General features: G+C 36.3%; 1 protein-coding gene across 1 annotated transcript in view; it reads right to left on the minus strand.

Annotated features, from left to right (window-relative positions):
• b4galt6 (UDP-Gal:betaGlcNAc beta 1,4- galactosyltransferase, polypeptide 6) overlaps positions 1 to 25,129 on the minus strand; it is a 26,760-nt gene extending 1,631 nt beyond the window's left edge. Inside the window, exons 1-9 of the mRNA XM_066719599.1 lie at positions 24,378 to 25,129; positions 9,572 to 9,688; positions 9,163 to 9,276; positions 7,942 to 8,066; positions 7,446 to 7,562; positions 6,854 to 7,041; positions 4,595 to 4,717; positions 4,138 to 4,239; positions 1 to 1,399 (exon numbers count right to left, since the gene is read on the minus strand). The exon at positions 1 to 1,399 is cut by the window's left edge and continues 1,631 nt beyond it. Coding sequence (XP_066575696.1) covers positions 1,252 to 1,399; positions 4,138 to 4,239; positions 4,595 to 4,717; positions 6,854 to 7,041; positions 7,446 to 7,562; positions 7,942 to 8,066; positions 9,163 to 9,276; positions 9,572 to 9,688; positions 24,378 to 24,492 — 1,149 coding nt within the window. The 5' untranslated portion in view covers positions 24,493 to 25,129 and the 3' untranslated portion in view covers positions 1 to 1,251. The remainder of the gene's footprint in view (positions 1,400 to 4,137; positions 4,240 to 4,594; positions 4,718 to 6,853; positions 7,042 to 7,445; positions 7,563 to 7,941; positions 8,067 to 9,162; positions 9,277 to 9,571; positions 9,689 to 24,377) is intronic.
• Positions 25,130 to 26,073: the final 944 nt, after the last annotated feature.

Genomic DNA, 26,073 nt, shown 5'->3' on the forward strand with positions numbered 1-26,073 from the left:
TATATAATAAAGTTCTCATGGCCCAGATTTATTCCTCATGCCATTCAAGGACAATCAGTTCAGTGTCCTCACATTTCGGCTCATTTTAAAGTCTGAACAGCTTTAAATGGAAACGCAGTATCAAGATAAACTATAACTTACAATCCAACTTGGGAAATAATTGTATCAGAACATTCTGGCATATAGCAGCACTGGCACAATTATGCTCAAGACATCTGCCCCATAGCACTCTGTGACTAACCACCATGCCTTCACTGTAAACGTATTTTCTTTCCACAGTGCACTTCAAAAGTTCTCAAAATCATCATATGCAACAAAAAAGCAAAACATAAAAAAATGAACACTTCTGAAATGATAAAAAAAAGTGTTTAACAAATAAAATAATAAATTAAGGCATGCAGAAGATGTCAACCTAAAGATTTTTGTTTTGTTTTTTGTTTTAAGTGAAAACCTCTGCCCACAATAAATGCAATATGCCTGCCCTTGCTGAAGGCCACTCACTCATAATTTATAGAGGTTACCTAGTAATCTGAAAGTCATAGCTGCCAAAAAAAGATACATTGTAATATGCTTAATAATTCTAATATGTTAAACTTTAAAAAGGCCTGTATTTACATATGCTCGATTCATGCAAATGGTCTCTACAATACACTATACAGCCAGAGGAATGGAAAATGCCTGCGGGACCTATGAACAGGAGTGCTACTAAAGTGAAGAACTGAAACCAAAACAAAACCAAAAAAATACAACACACATTGTATATTTACATCACATTTACAAACAATCACCTGCACTTTTTTTTTTTTCTTAGAAAAACAAAAGCTTTGATTTCAAATAATAAAATCAAAATGATATGTGTAGAAACAATATATACGGTAGGACACAGATCTCTATTGGCTCTAATGTAAGATTAACAAGTTTACTGAAGTGGCTTTTCATGATAACAAATGTGACACAAAGCCTAATTTATTAAGGCTGTGCAGTAAACATCTTAATTTTTGAAGCTGGCACTCCTTCCTTCAAAGTGTGATGAGTTTAATAGCAAAAGCCAGCACAGACACTTAACATGCAATGACAAACAATCAATTGTTCGATTATACAGGCCCTACATCCCTTCATAAAATCTTCACTAAAAATAAAGTAACTTGGCAATGTTACACCATGCTCCAATTACTGTGCTGACATTGGTTTCAGTCTGGGATCTTCATCATTTGGTTCAAGAGTTCATACAAACTGAGAATGGATGACAGTTCAATAATCTCCAATAGGAGCTAGTTCTGGAGTAAGGTTCACGGTTATATTCTTATACAAGTTGCTCAAAGTTATTTCAGGGGTATAATTCAAGTTGTTCAGCCCATCAAGGTGTTGCCGTTCTTTGGAGTATCTTAGCAACTTGTATCTGTAAAATAAAACCGAAATATAAATCAGCCATTTCATCCAATAATGCTTGTACAACACACTGAAATGCAGAGAACCGTGCTCTTAAACTTCAATACTAAAGCAAAATACATACACAAACAAATAAACATTTAAAGAAAAACAAAACATGTTGCCCAATATTTTGATTGAAATGATGACTATTACAACAGACCTAAAATTTCAGTGTAATGTCAATATATAATCAGAACTGGTTTTAATCATTACCAAGAACAATGTATATTCTTTTTTCTTTAAGTGACAATTATTGTTAACTAATGTTTATTAGAATGCATCTAAATGTTCTTTGAAATCTTTACTATCTCAACTTTTTTTCTTAGCTTTCCTGCATTAATAACCAGGGCAATACAGATGCAATGATGACAAAAGCAGCAAGTGCTCCAAAATGCATGTTATATACAATATTTAACTGACATTACTTAAATATTTGTACACTGTCAAGCTTTTTAACATTTTACACAAATTATTATGCATTTAACTGAAAAGTAATACACCAGCAGAGTATTAAGTCTACAGTAGTTATCTCAGGAAGGTGGTTCTGTGTATTTCTTATTGGAAGATATACCATAGTCAGACAATTCCTTGAAATCCTACAATAAAAAAAGAGGGCTATTTTTAAAATGATACTCCAAACTCGAGGTAAAAAGACCCAATATATGGCTCACTCTGGGACCACACTGGAAGAACCTTTATCAACTGAACCCCTGTTAGTGTAGGTGGATACTATACAAATATGCAAACATGCACACACACACACAAATGTTTCACCACATTTGAATTAATGTGAAGTCCAGCTTTGTTGAGTCAGCGGTCCACAGGAATGTTGTGCCAGACATAATATCTGGACAGTTGTGTCGGACAGTGAATTAATAGATACATTACAACTTTTAAACAGTATTCAGTGAGGAATGAACAAACAACCCTCCCACACCATTCAACGTTCTTTAAACTAGAGGTCAGAGGTTGTAAAATATACTTCGGTACCAGGGTTCTACCCAAAAATAATAATAAATGTTTAAAATTATTAACATTTGCATAAAATGTACTTAAATACTGCAAATAGTTTAGACAAACTTCATTTTTAATGCCATGTAGACTTGTATAGTCTCTTGAATAGGAAAACCCACATGGCATTAAAACAGAGGCTGGAGTGAAATTTCTGAACAATAGGAGCCAAAACTGCATTCTGCAAACTCTACTTCATACATTTTTAATCAAACAAGTTATGCTTGCTACATGTTTAAAAATTAAATGCATTGTTCATGCTTGTTTTACTGGGTACACAGATTACAAGTTTTTTTTTCTGCACATTACCTTTAGCTGTAGAGATCTAACTTTGTAATACAAGCGGTTTGTATTTAAGGTGTTTTGTATCAGAGGTCACAAGGTGGCACATATTATGAATGGGACAGAATTAAAATGTGATAAACTACTACAAAAGGTTTTTAATTACCTGAATTCTAATTATCAAAACTTCAGTATTAATACAATAAAGAAAAGAAAGGGCAGTGTGGTGTGTCCCTTGTGCAAATTTTATTCAGTCTAAAGCAAGCAACCTCAGTTTAAGGTTATCGCTGATTTGCTATTAACATAAACCTAAAATTCAACTATCACTTGGACTATCTCACTTCTGTTTTTCTAGAATGGAAAAAAACAAGTAAAGAATAAATACAAATGGGATATGTAACAGAGTAACATATACTTGCAATAAAATTGGCAAATTAATTAAATTCATTGCTGAAGCTGTTGCAACTGCTTGCTATTCTGCTCTACTATCTCAATCATTAGATCTAGTTACTCTATTTACAGGGATATTCCAAAAAGACACTCCAGTTTTAATATTATAGATTTACCCACATATATGACATACATCATTGTGTCTGGAGTCTGTCAAAAGTCTTGGGATCGTGGAAGTCATGTGAAAAACAAAATTCATATGTGCACCACTAATTTGAAACAGTCAAGTTTTCAGCCATGCTACAAATGTAGTATTAACCATTTAGTTTAAACTGGCTGCAAGTATTTTGTCAGCCTTTTGATATTAAACTTTTCAGTAAGTTTGGCTGTTGTGTTCTTTCTTGGGTTGATTTCCGGGAGAGAGCAGCAACTCTCCTTCCCTGGCAACCGTTTCCCTTCTGTCAGCAAGCTTCAGTACCTCAAAGAATGTATGTATTATTTTTCAGTAACTATATGCTTGTTAGGCATCGATACATTATTTTTCCCAATGGCTTTCCATATTAGAGAAATATCTGGTTATTTTCTTGCATTATTAGCTGTAGTAAAGAAAAATTGGACCCTGTTTCTTCCAGCTTTGAGCCCTCTGCATTATATATATATATATATATATTGTGTGTGTGTGCGTGCATGTAAATCTCTCTATATACCTATCTGTATATACACACACATACACATATATACAAAGGCACATCAATATGTATCTTTCACCCTATAAACCATGCCATGAAACTTCAATTACCACCAATTTCTAAAAACAACTGGCTATATTTATTATAAGCAGACACCACCTAACTCAATGTAAAACTGTCCAAAATAGAATAATGGCAGGAATCCAGTGCAATAGTTTCAAAAAGTATTTTTATCTTATCTCATGACTTACATGCATCTTCAGTGTATGAAGGACAGGAAGGTTGTTTAATTTTTTATAGATTTGTATTACATATTTAACACCTCAACACTGACCTCCCCAAAAACTGTACTTCCCCTCTGTGATGATGTGGGATTGATTTGTATTTTCCAATTTCTCCCTCTGGCCTTGTCACATTGAATCCTGCATAGTGCACTCTGAAAGGTGAGAAGGAACATTAAAATGATAAAATTACATCTTTAAATGTTAGGAAACACTGTCAAGACTCACTGTTAATGTTTGGATCATAAATATAAAATATAAAAGAAACAACTGGAAAACATCCTATAATTCTCCTACATTTAATAAAATATATGTTCCTATGGTAACTTTTAGGTTTGCATAAATATATTCACCTAACACCTCTCTGTGACATGAAAAAAGCCGTGCACTGAAGGTGACATCGTTATAATGGTTTTAAAATACTTTTTTCTGTACAAGTTGTACCAATGTGTGTGATTTTTGACTTGATATCAACCAGAACCCCTCAATTTGGTCATGAAATGAATTTACCTGTTCCAAAGATCATCATCTTCTCCACCCCAGCCCCAAAAGGCATTCGGAAATCCATTAATCTTCCGGAACTGCTCCACAGTCAGGCCACTTACTCCACCAAAGAACTCGCTGTAAGGAAGACTTAAAGGGACATTCTGACAGTTAGGTGAAATAAAACAAATACATTATTTAAATGAGTGCATCATTAAATACATCAATTTACAACATACAATGCACCCTATAAGAACAGTTTAAAGCACTTATGATCATCTTGAAACAAAAGTTCCCCCATTTGTTTTAATATTCCCTATGTTTTGTATTCTGGAGTGGAGCTGTGAATTATGAATAACTATGCAAATTAATCTCTGTCAACCTTTGCTAAAGTGAAACTGTTTATGTCATGGACCTTTATGTCAAGCATTAGTAGTTAATATCTGTGCTACAAAACCACCACTTGCTTTGGAAAGAATAATGTAAGATTAAGATTGATCACTTGAAAAATATCTGCATTTTTACAGGGTTTGTTTAATTATACAATCTATAATTTCACAGAGAAGGTACATACATTATCTTTATTACAGTGGATCAGGGCAGTAAAATCTAATTGACAGCTGTTTTCTGAATATTAATGGCTTGATAGTCAATACTGGCGATCAATATCTGAAATATAAGCAGGTCAGTGCCAAACTGATATTTCACAATGAAGTGGCTGAGACAGATATACAAGCATATTTACAACATAATATTTTGCAAAAGTAACCTAGGAAATTGGAAGAAAACGGGGAACCTGATACCTAGTATCAAGGGGATCAATAGCCCTTAAATAAAGATCTGCATTTTTGAAAAAGAAAGAAAGCAGCACTTTACCATATTGTATCTATGAAGGCACTAGGCAACAAAGACCAATGCCGCTTTCAAAATGTCTTAGACAAAACAAAATTACTGCTATATTGGTCAGTTTAATTAACAATAAACAGCAAGACTATAAACAATGACATATGTAGTATTTATTTTATAGAGTGATCTCACTTGACATATAACCACACTTGCTGTGGCAAAACACACACTATAGTGGGCACTATTGCCCAGGATATGTCCAGCATTATGGGGCTGTGGTCAGTCATAATGAGGCAAGTATAGAAGACACATAATGGTTTCTAACTGAAATAGCAAATTTCATAATTGATATGCATGTCATTATTTTGAAGTGTAATTTATCTTTGTTCTGAACTTGCCTTTAATAGTCTTTCACAGACAAATATCTTCAAACTAAGAAACTACCGTGTGAAATAATGCAGTATTTGTAATATTTAGATATCCAATAGAATGACTGACTAAAACAGTGCAGATGCCAGTTTTATTGAATAATATCAATAACAATAAGCACACTGCTACAAAAGCCACAATATGCCTGGCTATATCCTGTGTAACCTGAAGTGATGCATGTCCTCAGGGCCATGAATTGCATGCTAGAAAGAACTGGGAGAACACATGATAAGAGTAACCACACTACATCTAAAGTCTGAAGGCAGAAAGAAGCATGTAAGTCTAATATGCAAAAGGAAAATATGATATGTTCAAGACAACAATTGTAGGTGTTGAATGCATTGTCTGAGGGGGGATGAGAACATTATTCTACATTTAATAGGTGAGATTCAATAAAAATATAATATTAACAGCAGAATTAAGAATGAATGCCATTTCACAGTCCAAACAAAAAAGAACACAAACAAAATATTAAATATTAAAATCAAAGCAGAATGAATCACAACAAAGGAAGTAAATAAGCACTGAAATTAAAAGGAAATATGAGTATCAGCATCAAACGATGCTTTGTGGCTTATTTCAGAAGTCTGCAGACTTGTCTACTTGTCATAAATGGCATTTGTATTCAGGTCTCCGTAAATATGGCAAAGACACTATTTATTGATTAATTCAAAACAAATATACTTAGTATAATAAACTAGATTCAAAATTTTAGCACCAATCAAATATTCTGTAGAAATTCTGTAGAGGAACAAAGGAAACTTTTTAATAAAACATATTCCCATTTTAATGTGAATAAGATTCATAATGTAGCCTGCAGTAAATAAGTAGAAACAAAACTATACTTTAATTCCATCATATTGGCTGGATTCTGATTTAAAACTCTTTGGGATCTAAGCTTTGCTGCAATATTCTGGCATGTCAAAAACCAAATGGTAAAATAGCTTCATTGGCTTTAAAAATTAAGTTATCAATCGTTCAACAGATGGGGAATGAAGAAAAACAACTTACATATACATATATTTGTCAAGTTTAGCAGCAAAGTGACGGGGCATTTGACCACAACCATAGTAGTTTCGATCATTTTCTGGAATGTGATCCACATCATGGAAGATGAAGCAATCCCAATCCAGATCCTTCAAGGCCTCCTTGAAGCCCACATTAAACAGCATGGCACGGTTAAAGGGCTGGGTGCCAGTCTAGAGAAAGATCAAAAGTTCTCAAAATGAAGAGAAATGCAAAGTTCTAATACTTGTCATTTTCAAGTATCACTGTATACAAATATCATCAAGCAAACCATAAAACAGGAAGACTACTTATTTAAGATTTTAAAAGATTTAGATATCCCTTTAAATATCAGTCTTTCTAAAGTTGTCTCAGTTTCATATTTTGTAATATTTCCCACATCATAGGAGATTTTAGCTCAATAAATAATTTCAAAGTCTTCAAATTTAATTCCTCTACCTTTCACTGGAAAATGAACACCATTACCACTAGATGTCAGTACTCCCACATTATAGAGAATGATAAACTGAGTTTTGTAAAATAAACCTTAAATTTACCAGGATGACAAAAAATAAAATACAATAAAATGTTGAACTACCTGCTCAATAACATAGAAAGCGAACTGCAAGCGCTGTCTTTGAAGCATAGGTATAAGATGTCGAAACAATATTGGGAGATGTTCGTGGCGGTTTCGAAAGGGAATAAGTATTGCCACCTGTAAAAGGAAATTAGTTAGGATTACAATTATGAAGTTAAAATTCCCATGTCAAATCTAAGTCTATTCAATATCATTGCTGTAAATCTGTCAAACATCTGTCAATCTGGACTTTTGCAAAAAATAAGATTGTTTACATACATAATAAACAATCTACAGAAATGGTTTTGTATAGAACAGTGAGTGAATACATCGTAATCTGCAGTTTCATTACAATCTCTGAAGCTCATAACTCCTGATTCTGACACCTGGTTTGTAATTACAGACACTCCAAACATCTAAGATCATTTGAACTAGGGACACAAACAGCCAATTAAGGTATGTTTACCCTGAACAGTGTAATACTAACATTAAAATGTGTAATACTGTACAAACTAACCTTCCAATGAGGTTTGCAGTCTTTTGGCTTCCAGTGCCCTGCAAACTGAATATCCAGGAACTTTGAAAATCCCAAATAAATTTCTTCCATTGCGATTTCAGTCATATTAACATCAATACGACCCTCTGTAAAAAAAATTACGTGTATATACAATTACAAGTTGGAATATATTTTCACAGTATACATGAAACAACAAAATATATTAACAGCAACACTGTGCAGTTCATGGCTGTAAATTCAGAACATTAAATACAAAGACAGTCCCTTTGTAATAGAAGGGCTCAAGAGTACTGCTCGAGAGGTCTCCTTTTTCCAAGAAAACATAAGAGACACAATAATGGTGCTGTCTGTGTATATCCACTGTCAGCCAGTGCAACAGAACTCAGTAATGACATATCTACTGTAGTGGAGCATTAACAGAATTTGTAAGAATGCAATTACACACACTACAAATATTCAACCTGACAGAAGGAATTTGACCAGAGTAAACTATTAATAAAATAGGAACTCTTCAAAGAGAATGAGAAGTCGGGGACCCATTTTAAACAACCAATTTTCTCATTCAAGTAATTATAAATACTTTACTGAAGAATCTTTGAAATATACTTCAAATGCTAAAATATTTTTTTCACAATGTTTTTAGAAAACATATATCCAATATCACTATAACCACCAACATGTACACCATAATGCTGCTCATTCTATAATTCATTGCTCTTTAGTTTTCTAAGCCAAACCAAAACGATTTTGAACTAAGCTGAAAAAATTTAGCTTCATGAAAATGCAGGGTTAAGACGATACACTGTGTAGTTTTTTTTTATTTATTGACTGCTGAGATCATGTCCTAAATACTCTCTTTCAATGCACTGTCTAGGTACGGCCAATATACATTTTATTGTGCACATATCACTAAAATGTAAATAAGAACTCAGAATTATTTTAGTACGTTTTTCATTTTGTGCATTGTCGATTTTGTTCCAAACCTATTTTTACTAGACACATATGGCATTCTTTGAAGTTATTTAATAGACTGTATTCTAAAAGATCTAAAAAGATGTCTATATGGTTAATAAAGATACCACACAGACACTACTTTAATGGAAATATTATCAGTACTGATTCCACAAAATAATGCTCAGAAAATAATCCTACTCATCGATACAAAATGCACAAATCAGCAGTTATGCAAAGCTATGCAACACTAAGTTTGGAAATACTTACTCATAGAAGGTAATTTTTCAGGACAAGGAAGATTCTGAGCATAAGTGAAATTCTCTGGGAGATATGTTGTTGGTTGAGCAATGTATTCACTGGAGTTATTGCCATCCGGATAATCTAAAAAATGACAAAATATAAAAAACACCAATTGTCACTGTGTCACAATAATAATAAAGTAGACACACAATCATTATTGTCCATGGGTGGTAGGGTATACAGTTATATGGGAACCGAGCTTACTGATTTTATTACATTTGTTCTCAGGTATTTTTCCTCATTCCATTCCATTCCATTCCAATTCCATTCAATTCAATTCAATACCAAACTGGTTTCCGTGTTAATTAAGTTAGAGGGGGACGGGGAGGGGGGGGGACGATTGGGGAATGAAGAAAGAATATATGTTAGAACCCACCTGTGCCATTGAGAGTGCTGTTTTTGTTGGTGTACAGTCTAATCATGTGTCCTATTGTTCTCACATTGTCCCTTAACATAATACCTTGGGCTTGAACCATGAAGAAGTAGGTATTGGCTGAAAAAGAGTAATTAAGCACTTGTTACTGCATAATCAATTAATATATGCTACTTTAAAACCCTAATAAATATTTAATTTTGTTTAAAAGAATGTGCCGTTTTGTACCCTCTTTTACATATCTAACCAATAAATCGTGACAAAACAAACATAGTAAAATATAGTGCAAGGTTAATAGCCTTTTAAAGAAAAAGAGATTGATCATCAGTTGTATTAGTATTCAGCTGTGAGAAGACCAAAAAAAGTACACAGACCAAGCTCTCCATTAACAAAACTGTAGGAATTTAGAGAACTAGATATTTGAATGACAATAGTTACTCCTATTCTTTCAGTAAGCTGGCAGAGAAATAGCCTACAAACATTACCACGAGGCTACATTAATTCTGACCAAGACTTTACATTCCATCTGCAACACTTTACCATGCAAGGAAACAGAAAGCAGAAAACTAACATGCACTGCCATTTCAAGTTTCATCTGTTAATAAATATTCCTCTGACATTTGCTAAAGCACAGAAACAGGTAAAAAGGTAATGTGCATTTGCATACCAACCCTCAGCTGACAATATGCAGTCTATGATGCAAATATATTGAAGTCGATGTGTTCCAATCTTGCACAGCCAGGACTACAATGTGAAATACAACCTGCAAAGACTCTCCAGATTTCACTGCACACAATGCTGCTTTATTACGAGTATGACTAAAGATAAAAACAAATGTTCGCTGTGTTTACAACAGACAGAGAGCTGCCTGTCCTCATGACGCAGACGGGCACAAGCTGACAACAAGCGATGTATGCATTCAGTGAAAAACAGGGCTGCTTGCCGGAGTTGAACTTGCACTCAGTCCTGTGCCACTCCCATAGAGTTCATGAAAACATCCAAGTGTATTTGCAAATTCAACTAGATCATTGTCAGCATACCATACCAAGCAATCACAGAACCAAAACTCAGATTTAAAATGTCAAACACTGTCGTCATTTCATTTTCTGTTATTGATCTACTGTCTCATTATGTAAACAAACAGCAGGTGTGTGTGTCCAGGTACTATATAGATTTGAAAAGATTGGACAGAAAAGGGATCAAATTTCACTCCCTTAAAAGAAAATGTACCTCGCCACCCACAGCAGTGACACTATGAATATGTGCAACTTAATGCTGCTCTAAAAGCAGTTCAGAGGAGAGCAACCAGACTTATTCCAGGTTTGAAGGGAATGTCCTACTGAGAGACTGAGGGAACTGAACCTTTTCACCCTGGAACAGAGGAAACTATGTGGGGACTTGATTCAAGTCTTCAAAATCATGAAAGGCATCAACCACATCAAACCAGAGGAGCTTTTCCAGACCAGCAGGGACACACGGACCCGGGGACACAAATGGAAATGGGGCTTCTAGGCATTCAAGATGGAAAACAGGAGACACTTCTTCACACAGAGAGTAGTCAAAATCTGGAACAAACTCCCCAGCGATGTGGCTGAAGCTGAACATTTGGGAACATTTAAAAATAGACTGGATAGGATTCTTGGATCACTCAGTTATTAATGGGCACCAAACGAGCATGATGGGTCAAATGGCCTCCTCTCGTTTGTAAACTTTATTGTCTTATGTTCTTGATGATGGCAGGTCCACATCACTCTGTAATTACCAGGACACTTTGAGGCACATTGCCTTTAACTGAAGGATATTAAATAAACATTTCCATTTTCATCTTATTTATTTAAAACCATATGTGATTATTAGTTATTGTTGTGCATGGCAGTTAACCAACAGCTAAAAACAAGAATGGCTCAAGAATCCTGCAGCCATATGTATTTTGTAGTCATAGTCATACGAAATAAAACTGCAGTAAAAATTAACTGTTTTACATTTATCAAATAAATTAGTCTCAATTGCAGACAAATTTAAGCTGCTGGTCAATGCCAGTTAGAAGCCAACCTGAGATAATTCAAATTAAAATCAAAAAGTTTATAATGGCCAATATGATTGTGGCTACCCCACTGGAGAAAAAAAAATTGTATGCCTTGCCTTACACCCCTGAACCTTGTTCGAGTTTACTGCTGGTTTTCATACTCCACAAGACACTAATATGAATGGAAGAAAACAACACACAAAATGAACAACAAAAACAACTTACTTTCTCTCAAAGGCAAGAGCAGCATCACTACAGTGGTTTTAAATACAGCTCAAAATAGGGAAATGTATCTCTTTCGCAGGGAAATCAGAATCTTCCACTGGCAGTGAATTCAGCACTGAAAGCCAGCCCTAGTTCTCCAAGCAGTTAATCATTCATTACAACCACTGCAGTGGAACAAGGGCACGAGATGTTACCTTGCAAGTAAGGAAGAGTGCCATTAACAAAATAAAGGATCTTTTCATCTTGAAACTGCCTACCCTTTTACAGTGTTATAGACCCCGTTCACATTTGAGATTTAGGCCGGCCCAGGGCCACCTTAAATCAAATGTGAACGGGGTCATTGTTTTAAGGCGGCCCTGGGCCGGGTGAAAACTAGCACAGCTTTTTGACCCGGCCTAAATCTTTTCAGGCCGCCGAAAGGCGACCTAAATGTGAATACGAACATGCTGGACCCTGGGCCGGGTGTAAAGCGTCAGTGTGTGACGCAACTCAAACCACGCCCTCAGAGTCTGATTCAAATGAGACACCTTCTCGACAACGCTGACGTAAATACAGGCAGCGAAAAAGCCAAACAAGACAAGACAAACAGTATTTTCTCTATATTGTTTGAATGTTATATCGATCTATAGCCTTAAATGTACTGATACATTTCACTAGCTCACATCTTTATATGCACCGATCAGCCATAACATTATGACCACCTGCCTAATATTGTGTAGGTCCCCCTTTTGCCGCCAAAACAGCCCTGACCAGTCGAGGCATGGACTCCACTAGACCTCTGAAGGTGTGCTGTGGTATGTGGCACCAAGACATTAACAGTCCTGTAAGTTGCGAGGTGGGGGTTCCATGGATTGGACTTATCCAGCACTTCCCACAGATGCTCGATTGGATTGAGATCTGGGGAATTTGGAGGCCAAAAACACCTTGAACTCGTGATTCATCAGACTAGGCCACCCTTCTTCCATTGCTCCATGGTCCATTTCTGATGCTCACGTGCCCATTGTAGGCGCTTTCGGCAGTGGACAGGGGTCAGCATGGGCACCCTGACTGGTCTGCGGCTACGCAGCCACATATGCAACAAATCGTGATGCACTGTGTGTTCTGACACCTTTCTATCAGGACCAGCATTAACTTTTTCAGCAATTTGAGCTACAGTAGCTTGTCTGTTGGATCAGACCACACGGGCCAGCCTTCGCTCCCCACATGCATCAATGAGCCTTGGCCGCCCATGACCCTGTCACCGGTTCACCGATTTTCCTTCCTTGGACCACTTTTGATAGGTACTGACCACTGCAGACCGGGAATACCCCACAAGAGCTGCAATTTTGGAGATGCTCTGACCCAGTCGTCTACCCATCACAATTTGGACCTTGTCAAAGTCGCTCAGATCCTTACGCTTGCCCATTTTTCCTGCTTCTAACACATCAACTTTGAGGACAAAATGTTCACTTGCTGCCTAATATATCCCACCCACTGACAGGTGCCATGATAATGAGATTATCTGTGTTATTCCCTTCACCTGTCAGTGGTCATAATGTTATGGCTGATCGGTGTATATGAAAAAAGTACAGGCTAATTAATGAGTTATAATGTAAACAGTTCAAACTACTCGGTCAATGAAAATAAAAGTGTGTGTAGCTGGTAAACTTGCTATTGTTTTGATGAGTATGATTGAAGTCTGAAATTTAACAGTATGCAATTTTCAGGTGTAAAATGCATTGTGATGCATTGTGAAATTGCAGTACAAATACAAATGCCAGCTTTGGAGGTAACAACTGAGACGATGCAGAAATTAAAGCATTGATTACAATGTGGATGGAAGATAAACTTAAAGAAGAAACTGAAGGAAGTGTACGAGCGTACGAAGGATTATGAACTGGTTGATGTATAGGAAACAGAGGGTGTCGATTAGAGGAGTTGCTTCTAACTGGAGTGAGGTTGTTAGTGGAGTTCCACAGGGATCAGTACTAGGGCCTGTGCTTTTTCTAATCTATATTAATCATCTGGACTCTGTCAAATTTGCAGATGATACACAAATGAAAATTGGGCTTCAAGGCATTCAAGACAGAAAACAGGAGACACTTCTTCACACAGAGAGTTGTCATAACTTGAAAAACTACCCAGCGATGTGGTTGAAGCTGAAAGTTTGGGAACATTTAAAAATAGACTGGATAGGATCCTTGGATCACTTAGTTATTAATGGACACCAAATGAGCATGATGGGTCGAATGGCCTCCTCTCATTTATAAACTTTATGTTCTTATCAAATCCTGACAGACTGCCTTGAAAACTTAATCCTCTCTAGCGTTTTTCTAGAATGGTTTCAATCCTATCCAACACAAATATCAGAGTGCCACAGGGCTCCGTACTCAGACAAATGCTCTTCTCGCTGTATATGCTTCCACTAGCTTCCATCTTCTTGGCTGCTCAGCACTCTTATTAAACTTCTTTATACTTCCTTTTACTGAAGGGTTAGCTAGCACTTCTATCACTGTAACTTCTCCTAGGCCTTAATTTGATTATTTCTGCACTTGTTAGCTCATTGCTCTAAAATGTATGCTCATTGTATTCTGTACTAGTTGTATTACTGCACTTTGTAATGCTTTGAAATGTTTCTTGTATATACTTTAATAGTGTCATGCGTCAGCACAATATCAACTTGTTATGTGGACGATACACAACTGTATTTAATCATGAACCCTTATGATACTATAGATATCAATAGCTTCTCAGTGCTATGGAGACAGAATGGACGACAAAGAATTTCAGGGCCAACCATATTTACTGGCAATGAAATGTTGTCTGGCCTAAATGTTGATGGTTTTAACATCAGTCCTAAAACATGAGCATGTAACTTAGGTGTTCTCTTTGATGCACAACTCTTACAATGTGTACACATTAAAAATGAAACCAACTTCCTTCCTTCTTTGAGCTCCAAAATCTCTCTAAAATAACACGTTTTGTTTGTTTTCAGAAATGCTTTGTCGTGTCTAGACTGGATTACTGTAATTCAATTTATTATTAATAATAATAATAATAATAATAATAATAATAATATTATATTTATTTCTTGGCAGACGCCCTTATCCAGGGTGACTTATAAGTAATATAATTACAATATAAGTAATTCAATACTTGTGGGTAGTCCTACGTACGTCATCTCTGATCTTCAGCTAGTCCAAAATGCTGTCGTCTGGATCTTAAAAAAAACAGACATATATAATCATATTTCTCAGGTTCTAGCATCTCTTCAATGGTTAAATATGATAAATAATTGATATTAAAGTCCTGTTATTGACCTATAAAGCATTACATGGGTTACCCCCTCAATACCTTAGCAAGCTCACAGCCCTATAGACACCAGAGGGCTGACAAGACACTGCCCCAGAGGGTAGCCTACAAACAGCAGTACTACAAGAACTTTCTGATCATCATGCTGCCTGTTTGTGTTACATTGTCTGGAGAGGAGGCAACCATTAGGTCTAGACATTAAGCCTAGGACCCCTAAAGATTAATTTTCTCTTAAAATAGTCTGTTATAACACAACCTGAAAGATTAAGTGATTTTTTAACCTTGACAGAAAAAATAAAATAAAAAGTAGAGTGCCTGAATATGATAGAAATAATCATTCGAGATCACACATGATTTTAGGTTCTGATCAAATAGTTCAATGACTGCAGTACTTTTTGATATGGAGATGAAATGATATTTTATGTAGGCTACATTAAAACCTAAAATACAACAAAACAACTGACAACAGGTGTGGATGTAATCCCCATGACGCATATGGGTTCACCAACAACAGTCTTGAGGGCTGCAACACAAATCTGATACTTTTTTTCCATGGCTTTTCCATTACTAAATTCATAAATGGTTATGACAAAAACCATCTATACACAGAAAACACAGCAATACTGATACACTTGGTAGAAAAGGTAACCATATAATTAGACTGTTTCACTGCCAGAGTTTGCCATTGTTCTGACATTGTTCTCATGTGCTTCTACATTCATCATGTTTGACTGAACGTACATGTTTGAATTTGGGATGTGTTTATCATCTGAACCATGTAATTAATAAATGAACACAAAGATGTCACACAAAAGTATGTGTTCTATTTTTATTTACCATCTCACCTCATGAAATATTAATGTTACAGTGTACTGCATTATAATTGCTCTAGAAGCCTTTATCCAAGGTGGCTTTATTAACTAAACTGCAATACTCCAACTGTTTTCCATGTGAACAGCACTTTGTTCACTGTACACAATTGTTTCAGGTTTAAATTTCATAACTCTGTCCCTGTTTATCATAAAAATAGTAAGTTTGAAATAAATTGCTCACTTATATCATTCATTGATAGCTTCTTTAGAAAAAATAGCTTTCAATAAATTAATGAGTACTGTGTGTCATACTTGTTTTAGCTCTTTTGTGCCAAGACATCTTATTCTATTTTCAGAGGTGTAAAAAGTAGTCGGAAGTCATAGTTGAGTAAAAGTAAAAATATTCTATCAAAAACTTACTCCAGTAAAAGTAATAAATCCCCAACTCTAACAGTACTTGTGTAAAAGTAAAAAAGTAGCTACTTTCAAGAGTACAAGTACCAAAAGTAAAAGTAAATTGTGATTTTAGTAATAAAGTGAATGTGTTTGAGAGCTTTATTAAGAGGCATGCAAGAGATTAATTTGATGTTTAAATCCAACATTTAATCTTCCATAAATTATCATGGTATTTTATTTTTATGGTTCGTCAATTTTATCTTGAAGAAAACCAGGTCCGACAAAAATAAATGTTATTTAGGCACACATCTGGAAATTACTTTAATTTGTATTCAATATTAACAAAAGGGTAACATTGGGGGATTTATATAATAACTCAAAATAGTCTTTCTTAGCAAACTCATTGTTCACACTAGGGCTGCCCCCTGAAAGTCGACGAGTCGAATCATCAGTTGGAGACCCCTCAGTCGACTGAGATTCTTCAAGTCGAGCAGTCAGGTTTTTTTTTTGTCAGTCAAATCAAAAGTTATTGGAGTATTACAATAATTGTAGATGTAGGCCTATATTTTATATTCTAGCAGGGCAAGCTGGCGCACTTGCACCAAAAAGAATCTGCAGACAACATGCGCTGACACTGCGGCTCGTCTGACAGCCTGCTGAGCCTCGGCGCTCTGGAGGCGCAGCGCTGTTTCAGGGCTGTGATATGGAATATCCGCGGAAGTCATGTGTTGAAGTAACTAATGTCGCAGATAGTTTGTGTTGCTAACAAATACTGAATGTAAAATGTTGGCACAAGATAGAGTAGTTGCTCTGGCCCTCGCTCCGGATGAAGGGAAGGCTGAAGCTCACAGATACGCTTTTCCACCCACAAGGAGCAGGTGCCTAATCTGGAACCGGGTTGGTTTGCGCATGATTAATACTTTATGAATAAATTCATTTTCTTAGCACAGGGCGAAATACACAAAACATACATATTGTACAGTAAGAGATCAAATACACAATAAGATCTGTTACAGTCATGCGCTTTGCGCTCACACGCTAGCAGTGCTGACAACGTATTATTATTATTATTATTGTGTATTTGTTAGCAGACGCTCTTATCCAGGGCGAGTTTCAAAACATAGGAGTATCGCTGCGTGTCTGTCAACAGGGACAATGCAACAGTGATTTGGGACCATCATCCCAGACTTCATCAATAAGCACAATTTGCCATCAAACCATTATCATCATCTGAGATCGTCCCACAGTTTACTGATTTACCCACGACGAGCCCGACGTTGTCGGAAATTCAAATAGACCGCAATTCAAATTTTGCATCATATGCAGCTGTCTTCCATTGATTTTTAAATGCAAAAAAATGTTCCCATGACTCTGTTACATAAGCAAATTCATCACATCATCACTGAAACTCATGCCAATGGATTTTCTGATTGCCAGATCGTCTATTATGAAAAAAAAAGGATCGAATAGTCGAATCTCTGTATTGAACAGCCAGAGTCGGGTACAGCCCTAGTTCACACACACATACACATACATATATCCCAAACAGTTGTATAATAAAACAAAACATAAAATAAACAATATAAAATATGTACCCCTGTAGTGATGTTATAATGTAATCTATTGCACTGTGGTGCAGGAGACTGGGTTTGAATCTCAAAACTCCCCAGGATGTTACTATATACATATATATGAATATAATTGAAAAGCATCCGTGCACTGCAAAGTCTTCACTCCCATGAGGTGCCAAATAAGGCAAAAATATATCATTAAAAATTGATTTTGATTTTTGATTTTCTCACTTATTAGGTATTTAGACAGGAATCTTGTATTACAAATGTTTCGCCCACTACTGTGTCTTCATCTGGGCTATAAATACCTAATAAGTAAGAGCGTGGCTACAACATCAATTTTTCATTATATATAATTATAATTATAAAATGTGATGTCCTACTAATGGACTCCAAACGAGCACGATGGTGCGAATGGCCTCTTCTCGTTTGTAAACTTTCTTATGTTCTTTTGTTTTATATAAAGTGTAAACATCACCATGGACATGAATTCGGGACCTTTTCTCATATACTACTGTACTATTTATATCATAAAATGCATACAGTTAATATTTAAAATAAAAATAACATTTAATTATGCATATTGTTTATTAATACTGTATATTGTATGGACAGCTGTCATTAAAGTAGAGCTCACACAAGCATTGTCTTTTTAATGGATTTGTTTGTCGTTTAAAATACAATGATTCATTAATGGACATTGCTGTGCCTTGTCGTCCACGCGGTTTGTTATGGGGCGCATGCGTATACTGTGCATTTTTCCACGTGGGTTTACGTCACTTCTGATTGGTCAGATTCTTTCCAGTCGTGGCAAAAAAATCTAGAAAGTAGATAGTTTAAATTTTAGCGATGCTAATTTCCTTTAAGCAGTGTGGAAATATTTATTAAGTAATATTGAAATACAGGCAGTTCTACCATTTCCGCTCGTCCAGTGTGAAGCACCAACACACTTTATATTCATGTGTGAGCAGGACGAGCCTGTTGAAGGATGCAACTCTGACTCATTTTATGAAACTGTTAAGGTCGGAGACATGAACCAAATTAGGGATTGTGTAGCTAACCTCTTTCCAGGCCCAGTGGCAGGATTAACTCGGAAGGGGGAATCAGAAATGACTGAACTATTTTTGGTCGATGAGAACACAGGATGTACAATAATCGATAGTACAATTACACACACTGTTTTCAAAATGACAATGTATGAGATTTGTCACATAAAAAAATGCGGTGACAGACTGTGGGTGAGCACAAAAATGTTTGGGGCAAACGCTTAAGATTTCAGGGGCAATGCGTGAGACTATACCTGCCACAAGAATACAGGTCACTGCACCGCTTTACAACATGGACAATTCAAAACGCTACACAGCTAAAAGCACAATATCCATCGATCTATGCAACATAAAACAGCTGCCAATTACCAAAATAACACTTCCCCATGCATTTCCAATCGCGGAAAGCAAACAATACTGTACACTGTGCTTGAGCGGCTGTCCATGTCCTTCCGTTTCTCCCATAACTCTCAAATTCATCGTCAAGTCGCAGTTTTTCCACTAGTGCTAAACCTTTAATTTTGCATACCCATTATTAAATTTATATATTTATTATTCATGCAGCTGCGCGGTAAAACTTTTTTTCATTGTGGGCATACTAATTTGAAAGCAAACCTAAATGGTCATATTGACCCCGTCTTTCTACCGTGTGAAAGCCAATCAAAATACATTTTATTTTTCCCCAAATGGTAAAATGTGTGTGACTGACATATGAATGGTGCTATGGAATTTTAGAATGAAACATATAGCCGGTTTAATATTCATATTAATGACGTACCAGAAGTGAGTAACAGTAACAGAGTCATCTGTGGGAAATGTAGTGGAGTAAAAAGTACATTATTTTGTTTATAAATGTAGTGGAGTAAAAGTAGCCACAAATAATATATTCTTAAGTAAAGTACAAATGATAACTTTAATTTCACCCCTAAGGAGAGAGCACGAAACCTGGGTGTCATCTGTGACCTTAACCTATCCTTTGAATCACACATTCAAAATGTGTCGAGATCCTCCTTCCTCCAGCTTAGAAACATTGCTAGACTGTGACAATTCCTCTCATTACATGACACTGAGAAATTGATACATGAATTTGTTATATCTGGATTGGATTACGGTAATGCCATTCTGTTCAGGCACCACAAACAGAGCTATTTCTGCACTTCAGTTAGTCCAAAATGCTGCTGCATGAATTCTACTTAAAACAAAAATACATGACCACATCACTCCAGCATTGGTTTCTCTTCACTGGCTGCCCGTGCGCTACAGGATAGACTTTAAAGTTCTCTGTTAGCATTTAAAGCACTAAAGGGACTGGCGCCTCCCTACTTAAAATATCTCCTTATCGACCTCCTTACTCCAGGTCGGCCATTGAGATCCCAGGAAGCCGGTTACTTGGTGGTCCCTAAAATACACAAGAAAACTGCAGGTGGTAGAGCATTTAGTTATAGGGCACCGAAACTGTGGAATGATCTTCCAGACTATGCAAGAGATCTGTCTTAGCCTTTTAACCAAGGCTGAAGACTCATCTGTTTAGTCTGTTTTTCCAGCACATAGTGTCACCATGTGTGCCATGGACATGCAATGCAAAACTGTTTTTGGAGATGTCCTGCATTGCATGACCAGTATCTGAGCACAACTGTCTTTTTGTCTTCCAGCAACAGCCCCCTTTGAGGGTGCGATGAAGCGCCCTGTCCCCCACCGTGGAAGCACTCCACTATGGAAGGCCAATGAGTCACCCACACCCCAAGGCCTGACGAGCTATCGCCGCCCAACAGCTGTTGATGGTCGAACCCCGCACCCCTGAGGGCCAGCGAGAGGCCTCCACCAGATGGAAGACCACAGCCAGCAGCACTGACTAAGAACTTTCTGCTACATAAATGTGTGGTTACCCGGCGAAGGGTGCTATACAAATAAAAATTGACTGATTGATTGATATTTAGTAATGCTTTAAAAAGCTCACCTCACCTGGGGAAGGGCAGCTGCTAATTAATGAATTCATTCATTCATTAATCTCTGACAGCTATCAATAGGCAGAGAAACACTGATTTTGTTGACATCAAGATACTGAAATCATGAATTACCTTAATTGTATTAGCCATGCAAGGCCATACAACAAATTCCACAAATAATCTGCTTGTAAAATAACCTAACAATACAATTTGTCTCTCTGCCTATTTTCCCCTCTTTTCTCTGTCTTTAACACAAGCAACTGGGACTTAAGTACAAAACTCTTCCACAAATTGGGATTATACAAATGGATAGCCTAATCATCACAATTTGAGACAGTGACCATGGAAAGTTAACTTGGAATGACTATATTTGTATTCTATGAAACATTGTAAATATATTTAATATATTTATTATAATTTTTTTCTCTTATTGCTTCACAATATACCTTAGATTTGTAAACAAACCATCTTCACAAACTATCTCTGAAGATCTGACACTGATTAACTTGTATCCACGTTACACTATAATGGAAACATGCACCTTACACACTGCCCTGATACTTTGGAAGATACTGTAATTAGATTCTGTGCTACGTAATTTGCATTTCAAAAGAGGACTGACTCAGCAGACACACCTCATAGATCAGGAGCAATAGGGATGGCTACACACTGTCACTGATACTGCATCCCTGGATACAGTAAACACAGATCTCAATGTGTAAAAGCCATCACACACTTCCCAACTATGAAGTCACCATGCCAACAAAAGGTATCTGGAGCTCAAATAATGAATACTGACAGTAAACATATTATGGTATAACGTAGATGAAAAGACATCCGATTAGCATAGTAGACATAGAAGCAGACTAAATTAGCATTTGGCTCAACACGCATACACATACACAAAAAAGGAAAGGAATCCAAGTACGCCTACATACTGTACTCCAAAAGCATATCATTTTTTTCTCACAGCCACAAACACTTTCTCAATATTATAATGGATATTGTAAAAGCACATCAGTTCATGTGGGGTGAAAAATAAGATTACCAGGGGCTAAATGGTCAAAGAACCTAACAGACAACAATACTGCTAAACTTTGCTGGCAAACTGCCAGGCAGTTTATATGTATTTATTTATTTAACCACTTTGGGGTGTGAGTTGGCAAAGGTCATAACCTTGACCAGAAATATCACCCTGGGTTCAACTTGCAGGAGTGCAGAACAGTGGTTATAAAATAGTGATATATTGTAACAATTGTAAGACACAATGGATAAGGGTATCTGCTAAAATATTATTATTATTATTATTATTATTATCATCATCATCATCAACTTGTGCTACAACAAATGCTACATGATAGAAAACCATAGCTATTAGGGCACTTGGCATCATTCATATAAAGTATTCCTAAAAGATATATTATTAGCATGTAATCCCAATACTAAAATTGTATCACTAAACATACAGGCATGGATTGTTGAATGGAGACCCACTAGTGTTTTTTCCACATAAATCTAAGATACAGCCTTTCAGAAGGCTTCATTATGATGATCTACATCTTGACAGCACTTAGCTTTCACCGTCCAGGATGTAGGAAGTCACTTACTGTACTGGTGTAAATTGGAATTTGTAAAATGTATTATTTTGAATTGCTGTTTTAGCTAAATTGAATTTGTAATGATTGATGCCTTGTACTTCACTGTATTTTTGCACTCTGTTTGCACTTATGTTGTAAGTCGCCCTGGATAAGGGCATCTGCCAAGAAATAATAATAATAACAATAATATAATAATAATAATAATAATAATAATAATAATTATTATTATTATTATGATAAAATAATTTCAACAGATCACTCAGGTTGCCAGACTCAAGTGTTTCAGCAGAATCACTTATGTAGGCCTCTGAAATCCATGGCATGGAATTGATACGATTTTCTGCCTAGACCAGATTTAATATTATTTATACAGGTGTTGCATATAATCCCTGTAAGATGATGTGCATGTTCTGTAATGCAACCTCTAGGGGTGTTCATATATTGTTCTGCGTTCATGTCAAGGATCTGCAGTGCCAACTCCTTTTTCATGTTCTATGCAGAGAGTTTGCACAGGGACAAGAACCCTTCTGTTCCAGAAAATTGCGTTTTCTAATCAAAGCACCCTTTTTTTAAAAAAAATTCCCAAGCAGATTCACTTGACAAAATGTTTATTCCTCTGAACACTTCCAAATTAATCCTGCCACAAATAAATCTGTTTCTTGTATTTCCCTTAAAAGTAGCATTGGAGTAATGTACAGATATAACAAATTATGCCCAATGGTGTGCTTCATCACTTTATTTGTTTCAGATTAAAATATAATTGGCTTTCAATTTGCAATTTTTGTCACATGCTTAAGGGATAGCCAAGACAAATACATATGCATAAAGTTTGATGTTCTGGTCCTTGGAAGAGCATGGTCATATAATGCTAGCTGGGAGGAGTATAACACTACTTTAATTAGCATCATTAGTTAGGCACAGATACATTTAAATGATCATGGAAACTGCACATAAGAGAGGTGAGTTTAGAGAAACTTGGTAAGTTTGAATAATTTATACCCCATACCCCATTTTAAGTGCTTAAAAAGTGTGTGCAATTAAAAAAGTACCATTCAAAGTTTCGGTTAAAGTAAATAGGCCTAATTAAAAGCTAATTAATAAGGAAAACATGCACAGAGCAACCCTGTGGCCAGAAGACCACAAACCCCTGATACAAATACATATTAGGGGAAACGAGAGTTAAATCATTTTGGATTTTGTTTATCTCCCTCACATACAAACCATGCATTTTATTCTTAAACTTCCCTCTCTTGAAATGCTGATTCTGAAGTCTATAAAAGAGCATTAAAACCAGCAGTGCTTGGGGGGGGGTACAGCAGGTTATATAGGCTGTGAGATGTACCGATATCTTATTAACTTAAAAAATTGAGTAGTTATGTTGGTCAATCAATGCAATATGTAATTATGAACGCTGGTGGAATAAGCAATACACATTGCTCCTATGTAAAACCAATAAATAGCCAATAGTAAGCTGGTACAGAACAAGAAAGTGTTAATTGAGTACATTTTACAATTAACATAATAAAGACAGCACTGATAAACAAGAACATTGAATTATACCAACTACAACAGTAAACAAAAACGTTAGGTAATAACAATGCTATTCTTGGCCTTTTTGTTACCTTTGCATAAGACTTCATGCACATATTTTGAGATAATCAAATGAATGAACAAATGACAGCTAAACATATTAATATGCATGTTTGTGTAAATGCAAAACGGTAAAGGTGTACACGGGTATATGTGCATACCTACATGCATACATGTATGTATGCATGTATGCATGTATGTATGTATGTATGTATGTATGTATGTGTATGGAGCCTCTGCAAATCTGTTTGGCTTAGGTTTCAACACAAGTCGTTATGTTTATTAATACAATATTAATAGTTTCTTACCTATTCCAGGAGCCACATATATGAAGTAAAGACAGGACGTAGACAAGGAAAAGAAAAAAATGAAGGCCAGGAAGGAGCGGTTGGATATCCGCAGCAGCCTCTTGAAATTCAACATCTTCGCTTACAGCCGCGGATTGTAGAGAAATAAAAACAATCCCATAAAAGATTTTATTTTAAAAAATCTTTCAATTGCCTTTACAAAAAAATGCAATTATGTTAAAAATATAATTTAAAAAAAACAAATTGCTGATACAGTCCGCATTCTTTATGCTGGGGGGATGCAGCAAAAATGCTATGTAGTCAGAAAATCCGAACTGCTTTCCTGAGCAAGAAATTTCCAGACTGAAACCAGGCCTTGTCAAATACTGTCAAGCCCACAGACACATCACCGACAGGACATGGTATCGGCTACTCTAAATAAAGAAAACGGCGGGTATTTCTCATACAGAAGTCTGGTATTCCTTCATGTTTAGATTTCCTTCTTCTCGCCGACAATGAATGTTTGAAAAGTGATCCTGGGAAAATGGGTCTGTGATACCGCCTCCTCCCACTCGCTGCCGTGTTCACAATCACTCGCGTCGAGATCCAGCGCTGCTAGAAATGCGGCGGGAGAAGCGGCCGCTGGCGGAGCAGCCAAAGACACATTCGGAAACAAATCAAGGAAACAATTCCGACGTGAAAGTCATGTTTCGGTCCAATTCATTTCTGCGGACCTGGCGGACCTGGCTTCCGGTGGGTGTGGCCGTCTCCCGTCACCCCCGCCCGTCCCACCGTCACCATGGCAACCGCTCCGACTGCAGGAACGGATTGTGGGTTCAAAGGGTCGCGGCGACACCAAAGGGGTGTTCCACATTACGTCATCCGTGCGTGCTGTACGTCAGGCCAGCTGCAGTGGCGGCTTCTGCCTTGTGTCGAGTCGAGCCGTTGAAATATGAAATAATACAACGCCTTGTGCATTGGGTTTTGCTTTTAGGTTATGCATTTTATTGACGTCACGAAAAGAAAAGGTCGTCGTAGATTTCAACCAAAAATGACAAAACTTTAAGCGAATTGATCAAAGACTTATTCACGATTATTATAAAGTCTTTGCATTTGAACTTACTACAGCTACCAGGCTTTCAAATACATTTCAATTCAAATATAACGATATTGTATATGAAATGTAGCCTAAGCCTTGTGTTATAACATCATAATGTATTTGCAGAGGCTAAAGGTAAACATTAAACGTATTCTGGGTGTAATATATTCCTTTATTATGTTTTCTTTAGCAATTTAATCTGTTTATGCTTGTTTGATTGTCCATAGGCATATGCGTTTTTATCGGGTGTGTTATACGCCTGATTTAACATTACTAGTAGCAGTGTAGTCATTTCTTGATAAATGTAACTGACAAACTTTCCATGTTTGGGAAATCCTGAGTAAGTGTGTTTATGATACAAGGCTGTGAGTACATTGATTTTGGTGTTGCACAACTCCAAAAACAGAATCATTGGAAATGAATGGTTGAAAAGGTTGATATCATCTACTGTTTGTTTGTTTGTTTTTGTTGTTAAAAATGACATTGGCATATTGCATGCACAGGTCTGTTACGTGTCCTCCAGTTCCACCAATACCTTGTATTGTAGTTTGTGTCCATAAGTATTTCACCAGCAACTATGTCCTACTTTATATTCTTAAATATATAACTAGTCCATTG

The sequence above is a fragment of the Amia ocellicauda genome, chromosome 2, assembly GCF_036373705.1.
Source record: "Amia ocellicauda isolate fAmiCal2 chromosome 2, fAmiCal2.hap1, whole genome shotgun sequence".
In the NCBI taxonomy this organism is placed as follows: domain Eukaryota; kingdom Metazoa; phylum Chordata; class Actinopteri; order Amiiformes; family Amiidae; genus Amia; species Amia ocellicauda.